Consider the following 23,443-nt stretch of genomic DNA (forward strand, 5'->3'; position numbering starts at 1 on the left):
GTTGGGTTTCGCATACGCAAAGCCTCTAGCTGTCCCTTGGTGCTTACCTGGTGTGCACCACTGTGCTCCCCACAATGCCTCTTGCACAGACGGCCCCTATGCATGCACACACATTGCAGCTGACCACCTCACATGCATGTGCTCACATACATGCACCCCACAGACCCCCCCCCCGCACCATCCCCCTTGTCCTGCTAACCCCTGGGGGGCCCCAGCCTTTGGTTAACCCCTTCCCTGCCAAGCGAGGCCTCCCCATGGTGCCTCCTGTAGGCCACATGGCTGTGACCCTGGCCCCTCAGAGGTCAAGGGTCAACCCCCCAGTTGCATGAGGCCTGTAACCTGGCAAACTTGTCCCACCCTTGGGTGCTGCTGGCAGGGGGGGCACCCAAGTGTTGTGAGCTTCCCTTAGGTAGTCCCCCAGCTGGTCCATCCCCCGGGTGGGGGTCTGGGGGAGGGGGCTGCCCTGCCGGTTCTGGCAGCGCTGACCTCACGGTCCCCAGTGGCTGTAAATCACCGGCGGTGAGATCATTGCGCTATGATGTCACTGCCTCATGGGAGCCGGTGGGCGGGGGGGATTCGGCCTATCCACCCGGGTCTGCTCCTGTGGGGGGTGGATCCTGGACGCCCCGGGAGGGGGCTGGGGGGTGGAGGGTGAGAGCAGGAGGGGCCAGGAGCCCGGACACGCGGGTCCCCCCGGGTCTGGGGGAAGCGGAGGGATAGAGCAGGGAGGGGGTCTCTGGCTGGGCAGCGAGGCCTAGTGCTTGGAGCCGGGCTGAGGCTGGCAGCGCCAGCGTGCGGCGGAGCTATAAATACGCCGGGCAGGAGCGGAGACTGACAGACGGGTGGGCGGTGGACGGGGGCCGCGAGCAGCGCTCGAATTAGCCACTGCCGCAGCCGGCGCCGTGCCGCCCCCGCCCCGGGGCGCCGCCCGGACGCCTGGGTCCTCTCCCCGGACAGCCTGCCAGAGAGGAGGGGGCCTGGGGGTGCGAGCAGGGGGGCCGGGAGCCCGGACGCCTGGGTCCTCTCCAGCTCGGGGCGGGGAGGGGGGGGCTGGGAGCGACAGCAGCAGGGGGCTGGGAGCCCGGATGCCTGGTGCCACCTTCTACTCCTGCTGTTCGCACCCACGGCTGCCCCGGGCGCCCGGCGCTGGCACCCGCTCCCCCCAGTGGTGTGACATGAGCCAGACGGTGACGCGAGTGCGAGGAGGGGGGTGGCAGCCGGCTCTGGGGGGCATCGGGGGCTGGGGAGACCGGGCCTAGAGCGGGGATGTGGCTGCCCCTGGGGGGGATGGGTCTTGGGAGCACTGGGGAAACGGGGCTGAAATGCAGCTAGCTCTGGGGTTGGATGTGCTGGCACCTAAGTGGCTCCGTGGGGGGGGGTCAGGCTGGCTCAGGGGGCCAGACCCATCATAGGGCTGGGAGGAGAACCCAGGTGCCCAGCCCCTCCTGCTCTCACCACCCAGCCCCTTCCTCTCCCAGACAGACCCCTCTGGCACCGCGCCTGTGGCTCCGCACCACCTTGTACGGCTCCCACCAACGCTCACGTTCATTTGCCCTCCCTTGGCCCCCCCCAGGCTCCACGCCCTTGCACACGCACCCAATGGCACTGGGGCCCTTGTGCCAGGTTGGTGAGTGGTGCCAGGCTCCTCATGTGTGGGCAAGCTAGCATGCAATTCATACCTGTGCACGGGATCTGAACTGCACCAGGCCCGACACACCAGTGTGTTGGTCTGGTGCCCCCACCTCGCATCGACACCAAGGCATGTGGTTTTCACATGGCTGCCCTAATAGTGATCTACGCCAAGCTTCTCATGTACATAGTTGTGCCACGCTCTGGTTTCACGGCCTTGCACCAATAGTGAACGCTGCCAGGTGGTTCATGTCTACGACCATGCCCCGGTCTGCTTTTCATGGCCTTGCATTGATAGTGAGTGACATGCCCCTCCTGTACATGGTTGTGCCGCACACTGGTTTCACAGTCTCACCCTGATCATGAACAATGCCCAGCTGCTAGCGTGTACGATTGTGTCTTGGCCTGGATTTCACGGCCTTGCACTGATAATGAACTACACCACGTGGTTCAAGCGGTCTAATAGTGAATGATGTGGACAACACCTGGCCACTTGTGCATGTACAATTGTGCCCTGGTCTGGGCCTCATAGCCTCACACTGATAGTGAACAGCACCAAGCCCCTTGTGTACACCGTCGTGCACCAGCTCCAGTTCCATGGCTTTGCACTGATGGTAAATGCCACCAGGTGGTTCACAAGTGCACCAAGCCCTGGCCTGCTTTGCTTTCCATGGCCTCATACTGATAGTAAACAACCCCCAGCTATGTGCGTGCACGGTATTGTGCAACGTGGCAGGTCACTTCCTCTTTCTCCCCCTCCCACCATGTGTGCAAATGTGAGATGAAACATGCTGCCTCACCCTTGCACACCCTGGAGCAAGGCCCTCCACCCCACCCCCGGCCATTTTCATGCTTGTGTGTGCAAAGTCCTGGATGGCTCATTTCTGTGCCCCTGCAACCCTCCCCTCGAACATTTCCACCTGCAGTGGCAGGTTCCTCATGTGACACACTCACCCAGCACCGCGGTGACCTCTGCTCGGCCTGGGGCTCTGAGCAGGCCTGTCTGACACACTTTCTGTGACCGTGCATTCACACTTGGCCTGGCAAGACCCTGCCCCATCTGGACACCCAGCTCACCCCATGTTCCTCCATGTGCCCTATGTCCCCCCCAGCAGCCCACACGTGTGCCAGCACTCACGGTCGTTGCACACGGGGCCGCCATATGAGGTCATAGTGCAGTCGCACGTGTAGCCATCCCACTGCTGCAGGCAGACGCCCTGGTTGGCGCACGAATCCTCAGTGCACGTCGTGCTGGGGCCTGGGGGGTGAAGAGGGGGCCAGGGGGAGGTTATAGGGGCCTCCACCCTCAGCGCCAGGGGGAGCAGAGCACGGAGAGAACCCAAGCATCCAGGCTCCCAGCCCCCCCGGTCTAAGCCCCCAGCCCCACTCCCCTCCTGGAGCCGGAGTGAACCCAGGCATCCAGGCCCCCCGCCCCTGGGGGAGCCCCGGCATCTGGGTGCGGCCTCACCGTCACAGCCGCGCTCCACCTGGCCGATGCGGTGCAGGGCGTCAGCCAGCAGGTCGGGGAGGCGCCCGTTGAGGTCCACGGAGGCCAGGCAGCCCTGGAAGCCATCACGCGATGCCACCAGCTTGGGCAGGTTGTGAAACATGTTCTTGCTCAGGCCCCCGATGTACAGCTCCCCTGGGGGCACAGGCACAGCATGGTCATGATCTGGGCACCTCCTGGACCGCACGTGCTCCCATCTGGGCTCTGACCCTAGCACCCAAATGGTGTCTGTGCCTGCCTGGGAGGGGGGCATCAGCATGCTCTCCGTAATCTCCTACCCACGTGCCAACCTTCCCCAGCCCTGCGTGGCTTGCCAGGGGGTATTGGGGCCCAGCTGAGCAGAGAGGCCCTGCCGGCTGCACCTCTTATTGCTAGGGCATAAATCTACTGTATGTTGTCTCCCAGCCACGCTTGAGCCTGCTTATCTTCCCCAGAGACACAGAGGCCTATGAGAGTAGGGTGCTGAGAAAAGGGTGCAGCGTCCACAGTCACCCATCCGTCTCCTATCCACACACCGACCCTCCCAGACCCTGCGTAGCTTCCCACGGGCCACCGGGGCCTGCCCAGGCCGAGCGTCCCCCACGGGCGCCCCCAGCCCATGGCTCACCCTTGAGGTCCAGGTTGCGGGCGCCGTTGGAGTGCTGCGTGACCGTGCGTGAGTCGATCTTGAGCGTGTGCACGTTGTTGGTGTCCCGCGACACGATCACATTGTGCCACTGGTTGTCGTTCACCGGCTTGTCCGAGTTCCCCTTCATCAGCGATGGCCCGTTGCCCAGGTCGAACACGTAGTGGACGTACCTGCCGGGGGAGGAGCGGGCGTGAGGGGCACCGGTGGGGCTGGAGCACAGTGACCATAACTGGGAGGGGCGTTGTGGCCAGTGGGCGTGCCTTAGAACCAAGGGGGCGTTGCCCCATCCAGGGGCGTGGCTCTGAGGTAAAGGGGCGTGGCTTAGAGCACACCCGCGCAGTTGGGCAGCAGGCGTGGTTCTGAGCCTGGGGGCTGGACAGGGATGACCTTGAGCAGAGGCGTGGTTCGGAACAGAAGGGGGTGTGGCCCGGAGAAGGGGCACTGTCTGGGCAAAGGGTGTGGCTTGGAGGCTGGGGGTGTGGCCTGCAGCCAGCTTGGAACATAGGGGCGTGGCTTGGAGCACAGGGGCAGGGCTGGGAACCTGGGGGCGGTGCTCACCCCTTGACAAGCTCCACCACGATGAAGTCGTTGCCGTTGCCGCTGTTGAAGAGGATGAGGCCGTCGGGCGCGGTGGTCTTGAACTGGAAGAAGAGGTGCATGGAGGCATAGGCCTGCAGCGTGGCCAGCGCCAGGTAGCTGCCGCGGCTCTTGAAGGTGACGGGGTCGGCCACGATGGCGCGCAGGCCCAGGCGGGCGTTGAGCTCGCAGTAGGCGATGTCGCCGTGCTGGCACAGGTCCATGTAGGGCAGCCCGTTGAACACCAGCCCGCTCAGGTGCCCGATGAAGTTGGACGGCACCACCGAGATGAAGCGCCGCTCCGTCATGATGCCCGTCTCGATGTTGTGGAACTCCAGGCGGGTGTGCGCCCCGGCCATCTGCCCTGCGGGCCGGTGCCAGGGGGGTCACGGCCAGCCCCTGCTGCCCCGCAGCACTACCGGGGCCCCTCGCTCCCGCCCCGCAGCCCCTGCACCGCGATGCCCCTCGCCCCCGCCCCCGGTACCTTCCACGGTGACGTTGTCCACGGAGAGCTGCAGGCTCTTGCCGCGCCGCACCACCCGCACCGTGTGCCACTCGTTGTCGTTCAGCTTGTGCCCCGCGAACAGCGTCTCGGGGCCTTTGCCTGGTGGGGGTGAGGGACGGGGGGGTCAGAAAGACCCCCTGGAGCCCCCCGGGAGAGCAAAGCCCCTCACAGCTCTCCTGCCCTGTGCTGAGACCCTTGCCCCGGTACTACCCCCAGTCCCTGCCCCCCCTTCCCCAGGCAGCTGGCAACAGGCCCCCCCCTTGCCCATGTCCCCCCCACGGCTCCTGCAACCTGGGCCGAGTGTGGCTGTGAGCACACACTAGTGCAACAGAGCACGCAGAGGGCCCAGCACATGCCCCAACATGCATGCACACAAGCCACGGCTCTCCCCAGTGCACGCACATGCGTGACCCCCGGCTGTGTCGAATGGCCCACGCTCCCAGGCATAGGGGCGCTGAGGATTGTGGCCCTGCTGCACATGGCCTGGCTGGGTGTTCCGGAAACACGCGTGCACTGACACTCACACGGAGACACGCAATGAGAACCTGGGTGTCTGGGACATGCACACACACTGTGAGAACCCAGATACCTGGGATGTGCGTCTACACCCCCCCCCCCAATAACCCAGGCATCTAAGATGTGCATGCCCCCCGCGAAAGCCCAGGTGTCTGGGACACATACCAACGTGCACATGTGCACACACAGATGTCCAGGACACAGACACACAAACACACACACAGGCACACTGAGAATCTAGGCATCTAGGAGAGACAGGCAGACGTGCACACACACACACTGAACCCAGGCATCCGTGATGCGCGCACACACATGCACATCCAGGTATCTGGGACACATGCAAACATCCCCCTGCCACCAATGTCCAGGACACACATACACACACTGAGAACCCAGGCATCTAGAAGAGAGACAGACATGCACGCATACCACACCCATGCACACCCACAGAACCTAGGCATCTGGGGCATATAGTTTCATAGTTTCAAGGCTTGGAAGGGACCCGAGTAGATCATCGAGTCCGACCCCCCCACCATGGCAGGAAAGAGTACTGGGGTCAAACAACCCCAACAAGGTGACTATCTAGCCTCCTTTTGAAGACCCCAGGGTAGGAGCCTGCACCACTTCTCTTGGAAGTCGGTCCCAGACCCTAGCCGCCCTGACCGTGAAGTCGCGCCTCCTGATATGTAACCTAAACCTGCCCTCCGCCAGCTTGTGACCGTTATTCCTGGTCACTCCTGGGAGCGCTCGGGGGAACAGTGACTCCCCCAACGCCTGCTGGTCCCCCCTGACTAGTTTGTAATAGGCCACTAGATCCCCCTCAGCCTTCTCTTGTGGAGGCTGAACAGGTTCAGGTCCCGTAGCCTCTCCTCATAGGGCCTGCCCTGCTGCCCCGATCGTGCGAGTGGCCTCCTCTGGACCCTCTCCATGCTGCCCACACCCCTCCTGAAGTGCGGCGCCCAGAACTGGATGCAGTGCTCCAGCTGCGGCCTGACCAGTGCCGCATAGAGGGGGGGGATCACCTCCCTGGACCTGCTCGAGATGCATCTGTGGGTGCAGGACAAGGTGCGGGTGGCCTTCCTGACCGTGTCCCCACACTGCCGGCCCATGTTCATCTTGGGGTCAATGATGACTCCAAGATCCTTTTCCACCTCTGCCCTGACAAGAGGGGAGTTCCCCAACCTGTAGGTATGGCACTGCCTCTTCCTCCCCAGGCGCATCACCTTGCACTTGTCTGTGTTGAATCCCATCCTATTCTCGTCCTCCCACCCCTGTAACCCATCTAGGTCCGATTGTAGCCTATTGCTCCCTTCCAGTGTGCCCACGTCCCCCCACATCTTAGTGTCATTGGCAAATTTGCACAGGTGCTTTTTACCCCCTTGTCCAAATCACTGATGAAGATGTTGAACAGTGCGGGCCTGAGGACCGAGCCCTGGGGGACCCCACTGCCCACATCCCTCCAGGTCGAACATGACCCGTCCACCACCGCTCTCTGGGTGCGGCCCTCCCGCCAGTTGGCGACACATCTGACTGTGCGGGTGTCGACACCGCAGCCCCCAGTTTCTTAATGAGAACGGGGTGAGAGACGGTGTCGAAAGCCTTCCGGAAATCCAGGAAGACGATGTCCACTGCTGCCCCTGCGTCTGGTGATCTGGTGATCTGATCGTAGAAGGCACCAGGTTGGTCTGACAGGACCTGCCACTGATGAACCCGTCCTGGTTGCCCCCAAGCATGAAATCCCCAGCTGGCCCCTCCTGGATGTGTGCCAGAATAATTTTCTCAGCTTGCCTAGGATCGAGGTGAGACTAACCGGCCTATAGTTCCCCGGGTCCTCCTTCCTGCCTTTTTTGAAGATGGGAACCACGTTGGCCCTCTCCCAGTCCTCCAGCATCACATGAGAGCACCACGAGTGCTCGTACAGCCGTGCCGGGGACTTGCAGTGACCTCGGCCAGTTCCTTTAGTACTCTAGGGTGGAGATCGTCCAGGCCGGCTGACTTGAACACGCCCAGCCCCTCCAGAAGCTCCCTAGCTAAATCCTCGCTAACCGGTGGCCCAGGGGTGCCTGCCCCGGGGCCCGAGGGGGGCCCAGCAGGGAGGTGGCTGTTCTGGCCCCTACTTAGGAAGACGGAGGCAAAGAAATCGTTGAACATGTTAGCTTTGCCGTCTGGTGTGACGACCAAGTTTCCCAACGCGTCCTGCAAGGGCCCCACATTACCTGGGACCTTCTTTTTACCCCCTACGTATTTAAAAAAGGACTTCTTATTGTCCTTGATCTGGGAAGCTAGTCCCAGTCCCATCTCTGCCTTGGCCTTCCTGACTCCCCCCTACATCCCCGAGCGACTGCAGAATAGCCCTCCCTGGTGATGGCCCCTCCTTTCCATCGGGTGTGCGCCTCCCTTTTAGCAAGGAGACATTCCCGGATGCTTCTGGTGAGCCACAGAGGCTTGTGTGCTCTCCTGCTCCCTTTGATCCTCGGGATTACCTTCCTTTGGGCTTGGGGATCGTCTCCTTAAGGAGCGACCACTCTTCCTGGACACCTGGCTCCCCTCCCCTCCGGGACCTCAGCGCTTCCCCAACTATCCTCCTCAGCTCGTTGAAGTCTGCCCTCCTGAAATCCAGGGCTGCTGCCTTGCTGCCGGCCTTTGCCACCTTGCGCTGGATGGTGACTCCCAGCAGGCGATGATCGCTGTCGCCCAGGGGGTCGAGCACCCGCGGCCCCCGCACCAGGTCATCACCCGTGGCCAGCACGCACCTCTATATGTGAAACTCGCCCCCGATGTCCAGGACAACGACACACACACATGCATGCAGATGCGCAATGTGAACCCAGGCATCTGGGACACATGCACACGTTCACGCATCCCCGGGGCACCAGCGAGCGCTGTGCCGTGCTGGCCTTGTGCGTGCGGGCGTACCCACCTCCATGAGACAGTGAAGCCCATGCCCAGGGGGATCTGGCCCCAGACCCCCTCCCATGTACCCCAGACCTGAGGGGAGGACAGCCCCAGAGGCCCCCCTCCCACGGCTCATCAGGCCCTAATGAGTCACTGATCAGGGCACTGGGGGCAATTAATCCATGCTCCAGCCGGCCGGATGCATGGGGGGCAATTAATCCATGCTCCAGGTTGGGCTGAAATTGCCCTGCGGGGAGCAGGGACAGCTGGCTCTGAGCCCCACCTTTTGCCTCATCACCCCTGCCCCCATAGCCTTAGACTTACTAGGCTGACACCCAACGCCTGGCACTAATTGGGGGGGTATTAATTAGTGCTGGGGGGGTTAATTGGGGGGGTTCTTAGCACACGGGGGAATGTGGCACAGCCCACACAGGGGATAAGACACACGTGTGCACATACGCCATGGGCCGTGCAGCCACAGACACGCATGCAGAGGTGCACACATATGCACCCCCCCCGAGACACACCATGGTGCAGACACACACAACACACACACCTCTATATGCAGGTGCACATACACAGCTTTGATACAGGTATGCGCACGCAAACAGACACAACATATGCATGCATACAGAGGCACACCGCAGGTCCCATGCAGACGCACGCAGACCCCCACACACGGGCACATGTATGCAGACCCACCCCCCAGGTACATACATGCACATGAAGACATCAGTACACGTGTACATACACACAGGCCCACACAGAAAACACATGAACATGTATATCTCCCTACACGTGTGTGCAGACCCAACACAGCAGGCACATAGACACACAGGGACACAGCACACGTGTACAGAGGCACACTCCAGGCACGTGCCCCCACAGACACAGCGTAGTCCCATGCACACCCCCCCCGGCACACACAGGCACACATATGCAGACCTGTCACAAATACACACACCCGCCACAGGCACACAGACACATGCACGCTTTCTCACGCAGGCATACATGCACACACATGCCCCACCCCACACTTGTGCAGCTAACAGGTACATGCACACACACATACAAATAGAGCACAAGAGTGCACCCCCCCAGACACACCACAATCCCATGCAGGCACACAGACACACCTGCACACGCAACTGCACACAGAGGCATGCAGGCAGGCTGTGTGCATAGAGCCAGCACAGCTGCATGTGCACACACACAGAGACAGACAGAGGCAGATGTTCACACATAGGCACACTAGCACTCATCCCCAGGCACATATATACAGACCTGCCACAAGTACATGCACCCACCAGAGGCACGCACACACACGCGTGCACAGACATACATGCATACACAGACATGCCCTCACACACATACACAGACCTAACATGGGTACAGGAAGGCACACACACGTACAGAAAAACAGCACACAAGTGTGTGCATGCACACGCCCCCATAGACACATTTGCTCTCGCACCCCCTCCCCCATTCAGAGGTCCATCCCAGGGACACGCAGGCACACACATGCACATACACAGTGACGTGGGCACACCTGGGCACGCAGAGGCATGGCGCAGGCCCATGCACAACTGCTGGCGCACAAGCTGCAGCAGAAGTGCAGGCAGGTGCTGCCCCCTGGTGGCCCCCGTGGGTGCTGCACCCAGACTCAGGCTGCTGGGGGGGTGCTCCCCTATAGCCCCCCCTTCCACCCGAGCCCTCTCCCCAATTCCCGGGGGGAGGCAGCAAAGGGAGCCCGGAGGCCTGGGTCCCCTCCCTGCTCTGGCGGGGAGGAGGGGAGGGGAGGGGGCTGGGCTGAGAGCAGGGGGTGCTGGGCCCCGGATGCCTGGGCTCTCTGGACTGGGGGGTCCCAGCTGGGCAGGCGGGGAGCCAGGACTCCCGGGTTCTCCCCCAGCTGCGTCTCCGCGTCACTGCAGCGGCAGGTCCTGTCGTTGCCTCGTGCCTCAGTTTCCCTGTGTGACCCACGGCTGGACTCCGGATGGCGGGGGGTGCAGGGGGGACATAGGGGCAGGAGGGGACGGGGCTTGGCCCCCAGGGTCCCATTGCCTTGGAGCTGGCATCAGGGGGCCCCTCTACGCACCTGTATCCAGGCCTCGGTGCTTTCCGTGTCACATCTGCCGGTCACAGGTGGAGCCGCGAGTGTGTGTGCATGGTGCCCCCACCCCCTGCATGCAGGTATGTCACAGTGCCCCAGGACATGGGGCGTGCAAAGGGCACCCTCCCGCGGCAGGCGCACGTGTGTCATTTCCCCTCCTGTGCCAACACGCGCACGTGTCACAATACACCCCCTCCCCTTGTTTTTACAGGTCCTCCACTAAATAGTGCCTTTATGTACAAATGTGTGTGCCCCCAGCTCACACGTACATGCCTCTTGTTGCCACCACCTGTGTGAGCAAGGCCTGGTCCACACGTGTCTGACCCCACATGGCTCCGTGTTCGTGAGATGTCTGCCCCGTCCCCGGCCGGCCACCTACCGTCAGGGCCAATCCTCTTCTTGCGGCCCCAGCTCTAGGCTGGCTGGGGGGCTCCACACCGGGCAGGAGACCCCCTCTCACAGTACAGGGCTTATGACACCCCATAGCTTGGTTGCCTCTGTGTCAATGCTGCCCTGGGGACTGGGGGCACAGGGCCAGCCATGGGGAAGACGGGGGGGGGGCGGCTTGGTGATGCCCCCACTTTGTGCCCAGGTGTGGGAGCTCCGTACCTGACATATGTCCGTGGGGAAACTGAGGCAGGAGCAAGGAAGTGGCTGGTTCAGAGCAGGTATGGCAGTGTGGGGTGGGGAGCGGGGGGCTCCTGGCCCCCCCCACGGTGTGGGAGCTGGCCCCCACCCCAGGCTGGGAGAGAGCCCAGGAGTCCTGGCCCAGCTCGGCTGAGTCCTCCCAAGTGCGAGTGTGTCACTGCACCTGGCAAGAGGGGAACCCCGGCGTCCGGCCCCCAGCCCCTCTGCCCTCACCCCCAGGCCCCACCCAGAGCCGGGCCCCCAGACACCCCCTGCTCCAACACAACCAGGCGTCTGGCGCCCCCCCCCGGCCGCGTGACGCCAGAGACGGAGGGCACGAGCGGGCGCGAGCGCGGGGGGCACTTACTGGGGTGACAGCCTATCCTGACACAGTCTGACGGGGCGGGGAGAGAAAGAGAAGGCGACAGTTTTACATCCTTCGGTCCCGGCTGCCACCAACCCTCCGAGGAGGCCCCCTCCGGGGACGGCGCGTGCCCTGGCCGCTGGCTCCGGCCCCCCACCCCCGGCTGGGACCAGCTCCGAGCGGTGTCGCCCCGAACCCTGCCCATCTCCGCCTGCCCGGGGGCTCTGTGACACATGCACGTGTGTGTGCGTGCACACGTGTGTGCGTCTGGCTGCCCAGGCACAGGGGTGCTGGCCCCGTGGTGCGGGGCGGGGGGACATACCGAGGAACGGGAACAGGCCCCACAGCCCCTGGGGATGGCATCTGCACACAGCTACCCTGGGAGCAGGGGGGTGACCCGTGTGGACATGTTGGGGGGTGTGCGGAGCCACCCGGGGGCACCAGGACCCCAAGCTGGGCCTGACGGGGGGCTGGGGGCTGTGGGGGGCAGGCGGAGGCTGTGCAGGGGGGGAGCAGTTGCTACTGAGGGGGTCCCAGCCGGTGCCCCCCACATCTTCCCCAAGCCAGCGGGCACTGGCTGTGCGGCCTGTGGCATGGGGGGTGTCCCAGCCCCCCGCCCCGGCACCCCAAAGCGGGTGCTGAGGAGAGGAGGGCGGGGGTCCCCTGGCCAAGCAGCTCCTGCGGGCCTGCACAGGGGGGCACTTCCTCCCGGCCACCCCTTCCCCCTCCCGCGTGCCACCCTGCTGCCCATTGGGACTGGGAGGACCCAACAACAGGGTCCCCCCAAGAGCTGCCGGTTCCCCCTTCCCCGCGGCCCAGAGGTGGGGGTGGCCGGGCTCTCCAGGCCCCCCGATCTCCATGGCAGGCGAGGGGCAGGTGCGGGGGTCCCGGGGCCACAGGCCGCACAGCAGGGCCTGGCGCGCGCCGTCAACCGCAGCAGCAGAGCGGGGCGCAAGCAGGCGCCGGACCAAAGAGCTCACCCCGGGCGGGGGGTCCAGTTTGGGGTGGGAGGTCAGAGATGGGGGGGGCAGAGGTCGAAGGGGGCTCTGGGAATGGAGCCCAGGAGTTTGGGGGCGACAGGGTGCTGTGCGGTTTGGGGGGGTCGTGTGAATGGTGGGAGGTCAGAGGTGGGGGTCAGAGGTCAAAGGGGGCAATGGGAAAGGAGCACAGGAGTTGAGGGGTTCTGGGGGGCATGGTAAGGACGGGAGGTGGGGTGGGGGTCAGAGGTCAAGGGAGGGTCTGGGGTGGAATGTGGGAGCTTGGGGGCTGCAAGGAGTGAGGGAGGGGGGTCATGCGGGGGTGGGAGGTAAGGGGTCAAGGGTCAGGGAGCTCTGGGGTGGGTTTGGTCCCGACTGCTGCTTGCCAGGCTGGCAGAGTCTGCGCCGATGAAGGGTTAAAAACCGCGAGTGGGGGGTGGGGGCAGGGACGGGGACCCCCAAAGCCAGGGGGGCACCCCCAGATGGGGGGGCTGTTAGCCCCTGCACTGCTGGGATGAGCCCAGCACCTCCTGCAGAGGGGAAGGGGTCCCGCTCCTGAGCACCCCGACTCTGGGGCATTGCCCATGGGAGGGGGGGAGGAGGAGGCCAGGAAGGGGGGCATTAACCCCGCACGCGCTGGTACCGAGGTTGACGGTGAGCTTCATCTGGCCGCCGTCCAGCTCCAGGCGCAGCGTGTCGGCCGACTCCCGCGACGTGGTGGCCAGCATGAGCCCGTAGGCCCGCTGCGACATGAAGCGCAGCGACACGTCCTCCGCCTCCGTGTGCATCACGCCCGGCAGCAGGATCTTCATGTACATGCTGCCATCGTAGCTCAGCACCGTTGCCTCTGCGGAGCCGGGGTGGGGGGGGCATGAGGGCCATGGCCCAGGCCCCCCGAGGCCGCCGCTGGTCTCACAGCCTCCCCAGGGACCTCCCAGCCCCTCTCACGGAGCTGGCCCCAAGCTCCCAGCACGTCTCACACCTGAGCTTTGGTACCCCCTGAACCCCGTCAGGGAGCTGGGCTCTCCCCACCCCTGCCACCCCTCCCCCTGGTCCCCCAACTCTTCTAGCAGCACTGGCCCAGACCCCCAGCCCTCTCCCCGCTCCCTCAGGGACTCCCAGACTTTCCCGGTCTCATACCCTCCCCCAGGCACCCCAGACCCCTCTCTGGTCTCATACCCAGACCCTTCCTCAGCCTCGTACCCCACCCCAGGCCCCTCTAGCAGAGCAGGTCCACACACCCAGCTCTCTTCCAGGCTGCCAACAGCATCCCCAGTCTCGCACCTTTCTCCGGGTACCCCCAATCCGTCACAGGGCAGTTCAGCTAGCCAACCCTCTCCCAGCACCCCGATGCCATCCCCAGTCTCACCCCTGCCCCGGCTACCCCCAACTCTACCCCCCCGGCGCCCTCACCCCTCTCGCAGAGGGGCCCGAGGTAGCCAGTGCCCACGCAGTCGCAGACGAAGCGGTTCCAGCCCTCGCGGCAGGCGCCGCCGTGGCGGCAGGGCGCACTGCTGCACTGCTTCTGGGTCTCGCGGGAGCAGAAGGCCGAGACGCCCGGGGCGGCCTGGGCCTCGGCCAGGCGCCGCACGTCGCGGCTGCGCCCGTCCACGAAGAGGTCACGCACGCAGCCCACGTAGCCCAGGCGCAGGAAGGCCGTCCACAGCTCGGGTGGCGGGTGCAGGTCGGGCCGGCCCTCGGGCAGCCCCCCCAGGTACAGCTCGCTGTCCAGGTCCAGGATCTCGCTCTCGCCGCTGGCCAGGAAGGGTGTGCTGCGGCTGTTCACCGAGATGGAGCCTGCAGGGGGAAGGGAGGGCAGGGGGTGAGGGGAGACCCCCACGCCAGCCCCTGAGGCCCCCGGCTGGGCCCGGGCATCGGCACGTGCATGTTTGTGTCCTGGAATGAGCGTGCAAGCATTGGTCCCCCATGTACTCACACACATAGGACAGATACCTGACTGAGCATGTGGCACTGGCACATGTGGGCTCACACACACTTGTGCCCGCACAACATGCACCCAACAGAGTGCGCAGGCACTGGCACATGTGGATTTGCACACACCTGTGCCCACATACATGCATAACACACACCCAACTGAGTGTGCAAGCAGTGGCACATGTGGATTCACACACACCTGTGCCTGGGCACATGTATAAACACGCACCTAATGGAGTTTGCAAGCAGTGGCACGTGGATTTGCACGCACCCGTGCCTGCATACCTGCCTAACACACACCCAACCGAATGTGCAGGCATTGGCATGTGTGGATTCACACACTCCCATAACTGCATACATGAATAACATGCACTCAGCTGAGTGTGCAAGCAGTGGCATTCCTGGTTTCATAGACACCCATACCTGCACACACACAACACACCCAATAGAGTATGCAGGGATTGGCATGTATAGATTTGCACACTCATGCGTGCTCTCGCACACTGCATTTCCACGCGTGCCCAACCAAGTGCAGACTTTAGCACCCTGGATCTGTCCACACTCCTGCTGGCACTCATATGACCTGGATCTTCTCGACTGGGTGAGCACCAGTATGCATGGATTCATGCATGTATACAAGTAGGACATACACGGAAATGATTTGCCAGCATGCCCACAGACACCCTGTATTCACACATGCATGTGCACAACCCACACACGCTTATCATAATGGGCACATGTGGGAGTGCTGTGGATGAGGCTGCCGCATGAAGAGGGCTGGGTCTGATACTTCTCGGTCAGCAGGGAACAGACCTGTGCATGTGCTCACACATCTGCATATACATACACACACCAGGTATCCAGGAGAAAGATGTGCACAAGTATACACAGACACATACACACATGCATGCACCCACATATACAACAGAGGTGTCTGGGAAAACAGACATAAGTGTTCATATACCAGGATATGCACACACAATCCAGGTGTCTGGGAGACAGATGTGTACATGCACACACCCACAGCCCAATCAAAGCTGATATAGTCACACTCAGACTGAAAGATTTCAACCAGCAGGGGGCTGTGTTGTGCCATCTCTCTCTCTCAAGTTCAAGTGTGTATGCGCGCGCGCGCACACACACACACACACACACAAGAACCCAGGTGTCCAGGAGACAGAAAAGCACGCACAGATACACAAGCACACATGCACACACATATGCAGAACTGAAGTGTCTGGAGGAGAATTGTGCACGTGCACACATAAACACCCCCCCAGAACCTAGATGTCCAGGAGACAGACATGCATATGCACACACACAGACATGCACCACGCATACGCACAAAGCCCAGGTGTCCAGGAGACAGAGGTGTATGCGCACACACAAAACCACACATCCACACATCCACAAGTGTGCTTGTGCACAGAACCCAGGTGCCTGGGAAACAGAGGTGCATGTGCGCGCGCGCGTGCACACACACACACACACACACACACAGAACCCTAGGTGTCCAGGAGACAAGTGCATGTGCACACACACATGCGTGCACATACGAATGCACACTCGCACACATGCAGGGGTGAAGGTGAGACAGGCGAAGGCAGTGAGGGGGAAAGCAGGCCTCAGGTCTCTCCTGTTTCTGCTTCCTCTTACCTGCCCCTCCCTTTTCTCCCTCGCTAATGAGCTGCTAATGAACTGCCAATTTGCTGGTGCCAATCAGGAAGGAAAGAAGCGGGGCACCAGGGCTGTGGGCTGAGAGAGGGAGAGATACACACACACATGCACACACACACACACCCCAGCCTCTGGGTGCATCACAGTGCAAGGTGTGGGATTCCTGGGGGGATCTGGAGTGGGGGGATCAGCACTGGGGCCTGGGGGGCAAAGGCAGGGCCCGGGGGGGGCCCTCACCTTTGCGCCCGTCGCGCTGGAAGTCCACGTGGCACCACTCGCCGTCATTGACCTTCTTGCTGCTGGCCCGCAGCTTGATGCCGCCTGAACCCATGTCCAGCAGCAGGTAGAGGTAGCCGTCAAGCAGCTCCATGGCAAAGTAGTCGGCCTTGGGGGGCCGGTCGGGGCGCGCGGGGCCTGGCCCTGGCCCCTCGCGGGGCGGCTGGAGGCGCCCATGGGAGAAGAGCAGCAGGCCGTGGGGCTCGGTGGTGCGGAAGTCGAAGGAGATGGAGCCCGTCTTCTTGGCGCTCCACTTGGGCAGGGCCAAGAAGGCCTCGGGCGCCTCAAAGGTGACAGGGTCCAGGGCAGCCACGTCCTGGCAGCGGAAGGCCAGTTCCCCGTGCAGCTTCATCTTGGCGTCACCCTCCTTGGCCAGGCGCGACAGCTCCAGCTTGAAGTCGTTGTTTTTGTACACCACCTGTAGTGGGGAGGGAAGGGACACGGGGGGATGTGGGCACCAGAGCTGGGGTCCCCAGCCCACCCCAGAATGGGGGCAGTGGCTGAGGGTTGGCAGGGGCTTGGCCCTTCCAGAAGTCCTGATCCAGGGGTGGGGGGCAGGGGGTGCCCGTCCCTATCCAGGGGGCCCTGATCCAGCCCTGATCCTGGGGGCACTGGCTGGGGGATAGGGTGGGGGGTGTCCCTTCCAGAGGTCCCAATCCAGGCCTCACCCTGGGGAACCAACTGGAGTGAGAAAGGGGGCTGTCCCCTCTAGGGGGTCCCAATCCAGGCCTGATCCCGGGGGGCACCAGCTGGGGCAAGGACCCTGGTCCAGGCCTGATCCTGGGCTGGGGGGAAGTTCCCCGTCTCCTCCAGGGGGTCCCAATTCAGGGCAGGCCCGTCTGCTGGCAGCACATTCCTGTCACAACCCCATAACAGGCACGTCCCACCCCAGAGGTGGCTGCCTCCCAGCACCGGATGAGGGGTTGCAGAGCCCATGGCGGCCCCCCCGGGCACTCACGTCCTTGAGACACCCCATGAAGTTATTGCTGACGGGGGAGCCCGGCAGGTCAGCCGTGTTGGGGCTGCCCCCGATGTAGAAGAAGTCGTCGGAGCCCAGCATGGTGTAGTCCTCCTGCGTGTAGCCCGTCGTGGTCAGGATCCCGTCCACCGAGATGGTCACCTGTCCGGCGTCACAGTGCGGGGGGCGGGGGGCAGGGTAGGGGGGAAGGGAGCAGGTTTGGGGTGGGGGGAAGGAAACAAGCAGACAACAGCGTATTAAGGGCCTGGGGCCGGCGTGGGTCTGGGGGAGGTGACGGGGTGGGGGCTGCTCAGCCATTTTTATGTCTGGTTGTCTCTGGAGGAAGGCCAGTTTTTTGGTGGGGGGGCATGAGATCTAATTGGGGCAAGACTGGAAACGGGGGGTGGCCAGAAATGGGGGGGATGGGGCCGGGGGGGCACAAGATTTGATGGCTCAGCTCAGGGGGGCCCCTCCCTCCCCCCACAGGCTGCGCCCCACTCACCGCCGCTGCCGCTCCTCGCTGAGGTCTGGGGGGAGGCCGAAAGCGCCCCAAAACCATGTGCCGTCTGCCCCCCCCATGTTGGGGTGGGGAAGGGGGTTCCTGAGGGGGGGGTGGCAGTGGCGGGATGGAGGGGCAGGGCCCGGCCATGGAGCCAGCAGGCCAGGAGGCGGGGGTGATGGCTGTTCAGTGAGGAGGGGTATGTGTGTGTGTGTCGGGGGGGGGGTAACAGTGGTTCAGTGTGGAGGTGGGGGTGGTAACAGTCATTCAGGGAGGAGGTGGGGTTGTGTGTGCATGTGTGACAGGTGATGGGTGTGCATGTGTAGGTGACATACATATGCATGTTGTGCATGATGTGCGCATGCATGGGTCTGTGTATGTGTGATGTGTGTTGCATAGTGTGTGGGTGTGATATGTTGCATGCATGTAATGCCCGTGTATGTGCTGTGATGCCTGCTGTCTGTGATGTGCTGTGTGCTGTGATGCCTGTTGTGTGTGTGGTGAGTGCTGTTGCATGCTGTGTGTCACGTGTGTGCTCTGTGCGGGTTCCATGCCCATGGCTCTATAGGGCCTATAGAGGTCAGGCTGCACCCTCTCCCCTGGGAGACCCCAAGTCCCAAGCACAACTCGGGAAGGACTGAAGCAAATGAATGTGCATGTGTGCATGCCCAAGAGGACACACACATAGGCATTTACATGTGTGTCTGTACTGCCACCACACCTGGGCAACACGGGTGGGGTGCCTGGCTCCACCCCAGACCCTGGCTGCATCGCTGTGCTTCCATTTCCCCAGTCCCAAGGCTGGGAGCACGACATACCGCGAGTACCTGGGAGAACGTGAGGGAGGCGTGAGCACGTGTGCACGGGCATGTGTGGCCATTCCGTGACGAGGAACACGTGGGCCAGGACCTCCAGCAGGGGCAGGTGTGTACAAAGGTGCTCACCTGGGGCTCAGGGTCCTGGGGAGCTGCGGACAGATCTACACGCATGCCCCTCCTCAAGCACCAGGAGATCACACAGTGCGCGCACACACAGCGCAATTCAGATCCTAGTCAGTAGGTGACAGTCACATGTACACACAACCACACACACACCCCTGCAATGCAAGTCAGCAGGTGGCAGTGTGCATTTGCATACAGGCACACACACACACAACTCTGATCCTAGTCAGCAGGTGACAGTGCATGCACACATACATACATGCGCACACACCCTGCCTCCAATCCGAGTCAGCAGGTGGCAGTGCGCACAATGTGCACATGCACCTAGACACTAAACTGATGCTAGTCAGCAGGTACACACACAGACACAAACACCTGCAATCCAGGTCAGCAGGTGGCAGTGTGTGCACACAAACACACTCACATAAAGAACTATGATCCTAGTCAGTAGGTGGCAGCACACATGCACGCACACACACAGACACGTACACACACACTTCCAATCCAAGCCAGCAGGTGGCAGTATACACCGCCCCCCCCCCCACACTACACAGCTCTTATCCTAGTCAGCAGGTGGCAGTGCATGCACACACAAACCCACACGTGCGCATGTGTTTCCCAGGCACCTGGGTTCTGTGCACAAGCACACTTGTGGATGTGTGGATGTGTGGTTTTGTGTGTGCGCATACACCTCTGTCTCCTGGACACCTGGGCTTTGTGCGTATGCGTGGTGCATGTCTGTGTGTGTGCATATGCAGTCCAAGTCAGCAGGTGGCAGTACACACATGAACACGCGCATGCACACACACACACAGTTCAGATCCTAGCCAACAGGAGACAGTGCACACACATGTACATGTGCATGTGCACACATGCACATACATGCACACAAAGAGCTCTGATCCTAGCTGGTAGGAGGCAGTGCACAAACATACAAACATGTGTACACACACACGTGTGCACACATGCACAACTCTGATCGTAGCCAGCAGGAGGCAGTGCACACACATGCGCACACACTCATAGACATGCATGTGTACACACAGAGCTTTAATCCTAGCCAGTAGGAGGCAGTGCACACACACACGTGCACACACAGATGCACACACAAAGAGCTCTGATCCTAGCTGGTAGGAGGTAGTGCACAAACATACAAACACATGTACACACATGTGCGCACACACACAACTCTGATTGGAGGCAGTACACACATGAACACACACATGCACACATGTGTGCACAAAATTCTGATGCTAGCCAGGAGGCAGTGCAACACACACGTATCATGCATGCACAAAGATGTGCACACACATGCACAAAGCGCTGATCCTAGCTGGCAAGAGGCAGTGGACACACGTGTATACACGTGTACACACATATGCACATACACACACTCACAGCTCTGATCCTAGACAACAGGAGGCAGTACACACACACACACACACACACACACCATGTGTGCACACACATGCACACACAGAGCTCTGATCCTAGCGAGGAGGCAGTGCACACACACACACACACTCGCAGCTCTGATCCTAGACAAGAGGCAGTGCACACACACACGTACTATGTGTGCACACACATGCACACACAGAGCTCTGATCCTAGCCAGGAGGCAGTGCACACATACACACACACTCACAGCTCCAATCCTAGCCAGCAGAAAACAGTGCACACACACATGCACACACATACACACACACACCCTGTCACCTCCAGGATCTGTGCACAATGATGCATTCCCCTCCCACCTCCCCAGCCTCTCCCCCCTGCCAGAGGCCAGAAGCCCCCCCAGAACCCCCATCCACACACTTGGCCCAGGGATATAAGCTCTGCTGGGGCACACTCCACCTCTCTAGGGGGGGACACCCCCACTCAGCGCCCAGAGGGTGACCCCCCAAGCCAGGGGCCTGAGGCAGGGGGGGTCCTGGATCTGTGTCCCCCCCACCCAAAACACACACACCTTGTCTGAAGCCATCAAATCTTGTGCCAGTGGCAGGGGCAGGGGCAGGGGCAGGGGCAGGGCCAGTTCAGGACGGGGGGCAAGTCAGTCTGTGCTGGGGGCGCTGGGTGGGTCTGGCTGGGCTGGGACTTTGCTGTGGGGGTCAGGCTTGCAGAGGGGTGGGGGGGAAGGTGCCCCCCTCCCCCGTGGGGGTCATTAGTATTGGTCAGTACAAGGACATGCAGCAGATGGGGGAGAGAGGAAGGGAGGGGCGATCTGGCCGACTTGGGACCCCCCCAAGCTCACAGGGGCTGCCCCCACACCCCCCTGGGGGCATCCTGAGCCTGGGACACACGTGAAAGAACTCGGGTGTCCGGGCTCCCAGCTCCCCCTGCTCTAACCCACAAAGCCCCAATCCCTTCCCCAGAGCTGGGAAAAACCCTGGACATCCCACCCCCAGACCCCCGTTGCTCCAACCCAACAGACCTCAGTCTCCACTCAGACCTAGGGAAAGAACCCAGGTGTCCTCACTCCCAGCCCCTTACTCTATGCCCCCGCCCCCCCTTCTCCCCTCCCAGGGCCAGAGAGACCCCAGGCGTCCAGGCCCCCAGTCCTCTGCTCTCACCCCCACTCCCCAGGCAGGAGAGGACCCAGGCTCGCTGTCCGTATGCTCTAAGCCCCAGATGCCCCCCTTGGACAGTCCCTGGAAGTCAGGGTGCTGGGGGGGGGACCCATGAGGTAGGGGGGAGGGGTGGGGGGGTGCAGGGGGGCTCTGGATTAGTAAGAGAATTTGGGGGTTCATTTCCTCGGACAAACTTAAAAAGTTCAGACAGAAAAATGGCAGTTAGTAGGGACAGTCGGACGGGGCCGGCAGTCAGCGTTAGTACCCCGTGCCCGCCCCCGCGCCCGCCTCGTGCCTCCATTCACCCCCACGCGCCCAGCAAGCCAGACAGCCACGGCCAGACATGGACGGACAGACGTACAGACAGACAGGGCCATGCTGGGCGCGGTAGCTGGTGGGGGGGTTCAGGGTGAGGAGCAATGGCAGTGGGGGGCAGGGGGCGGACAGACAGACAGACAGCACGGGAGGCAGGCAGGCATGCAGGGCCATGGGGGCTGTGACGGGAGCGCTGGCTGTGACCCTCAGCTACGGTCAGAACGGCCCCGGCACAGGTCGCCAGATACATCCCTGGGATAGCTGCACACAGCAGGATACACCCCTGAGACACAGCCACACACACAGCCACTCACTGACCAGATACACCCCCAGGCTACAGCCACACACACACTCAGATACAGTCCTGGGATATAGCCAGAATCGCCCCCCAAACATGGCCAGATACACCCCTGGGCTACAGTCACACACACAGCCACACACCAGGCAGACAGACCCCCAGACTACAGCTGCATACCAGCCAGACACCACCCTGGGATTACAAGTGCACATACAGCCAGATACACCCTTAGGCTACAACTGCGCACACAGCCATATGCTGTCCCGATACACCCCCAGGGTACAGCTGAATACACACACCACCACTCACCGGCCAGACACACCCCTGGGCTACGGCTGCACACACACTGCTATGTGCCAGCCAGATATACCTCCAGGCAAGAGCTGTATGCATAGATACACATCAGCCAGACACAGCCCCAGGCTACAGCTGTAACCACCCACACACACACAGAGATATACCTCTGGGTTACAGCCACGCAAATGGCCACACACCAGGCAGACAGAACCCCAGACTCCAGCTGCATGTGCTAGATACAGCCCCAGGACTTCAACCACATACACAGCCACAAGCTGGCCCGATATACTCTTGGGCTACAGCTGTACACACAGCTGTATGCTGCCCAGACACACCCCCAGGCTACAGCTGTGCACATAGTCACACACCAGCCAGATATACCCCCAGGCTAGAGCTGTGCACCCAACTATACACCAGCCTGATACACCCCCAGGCTACAACCAGAACCACCCACATGGATGGTCAGATACACCCCCAGAATGCAGGACACACACAGCCACACACTGGACAGATACATCTCTGGGCTACAGCTGCACACACAGCCATATGCTGTCCAGATACATGATCCCCCAGCCCCAGGATGTGGCTGCACACATAGCCACATGTCAACCAGGTACACCCCAGGGCTACAGCTGCATACACAGGCACACACGAACCAGATATACCCCAGGACTATGGTAGCACACACAGCCCCATGCTCAGATACACCCCTGAGCTACAGCAACACACACAGCCAGACACTGGCCAGATACACCCCCAGGCTGCAGCTGCACACATGGCCACATGCTATCCAGATACACCCCGGGCCTATACCCACACACCAACCAGATATACCCCCAACTGCACCTGGAATTGCCCCCCACGCAGAGTCACATGCCATCCAGAGACACCCACAGGCTACATGCACGCACACAGTCACATATTGCCTTGATACACTCCCAGGCTACACCTGAAACAGCTATGTACAAATGGTCACACACAGTCCAGATACACCCAAAAATACAGCCATACCCACCCCAGAACTACACCCCTGCACATATAGTGACAACTGCAACAATCTGTACACAAACCACAACTGCATCTACAACCACCCCCTTACACAAGTGCCCTAGAGATCCCTGGCTGGCACACATACCCCATCTAGACATACTCTGCACACACACCGGACAGCTACACCCCACCTAGACACAGCCCAGGGCTCCCACCCAGCACATGACCCCCCACTTCCCCAGTTACACCTCATCCAGGCACGAAAGCTCAGAGCTCCCCCTGTACAGCTACAACCACACACACATCACAGATATCACAAACCTGGCCCCTGACACATGCACCCCTCAGCTCCACCA

The 23,443-nt window shown here is 61.8% G+C and overlaps 1 protein-coding gene across 5 annotated transcripts in view; it reads right to left on the bottom strand.

Annotated features, from left to right (window-relative positions):
- Positions 1-23,443, bottom strand: part of NRXN2 (neurexin 2) — a 100,227-nt gene that overhangs the window by 34,006 nt on the left and 42,778 nt on the right. For all 5 annotated transcript variants that reach the window (XM_090050853.1, XM_090050851.1, XM_090050852.1 and 2 more), the window contains 9 exons: positions 17,181-17,342; positions 16,184-16,640; positions 13,748-14,131; positions 12,978-13,181; positions 4,825-4,944; positions 4,323-4,704; positions 3,744-3,934; positions 3,098-3,271; positions 2,768-2,887 (listed from right to left, as the gene is read on the bottom strand). In XM_090050853.1, coding sequence (XP_089906979.1) covers positions 2,768-2,887; positions 3,098-3,271; positions 3,744-3,934; positions 4,323-4,704; positions 4,825-4,944; positions 12,978-13,181; positions 13,748-14,131; positions 16,184-16,640; positions 17,181-17,342 — 2,194 coding nt within the window. The remainder of the gene's footprint in view (positions 1-2,767; positions 2,888-3,097; positions 3,272-3,743; positions 3,935-4,322; positions 4,705-4,824; positions 4,945-12,977; positions 13,182-13,747; positions 14,132-16,183; positions 16,641-17,180; positions 17,343-23,443) is intronic.

Source organism: Crocodylus siamensis, chromosome 6 (genome assembly GCF_052110815.1).
Source record: "Crocodylus siamensis isolate JL-2025a chromosome 6, ASM5211081v1, whole genome shotgun sequence".
Classification (NCBI taxonomy): domain Eukaryota; kingdom Metazoa; phylum Chordata; order Crocodylia; family Crocodylidae; genus Crocodylus; species Crocodylus siamensis.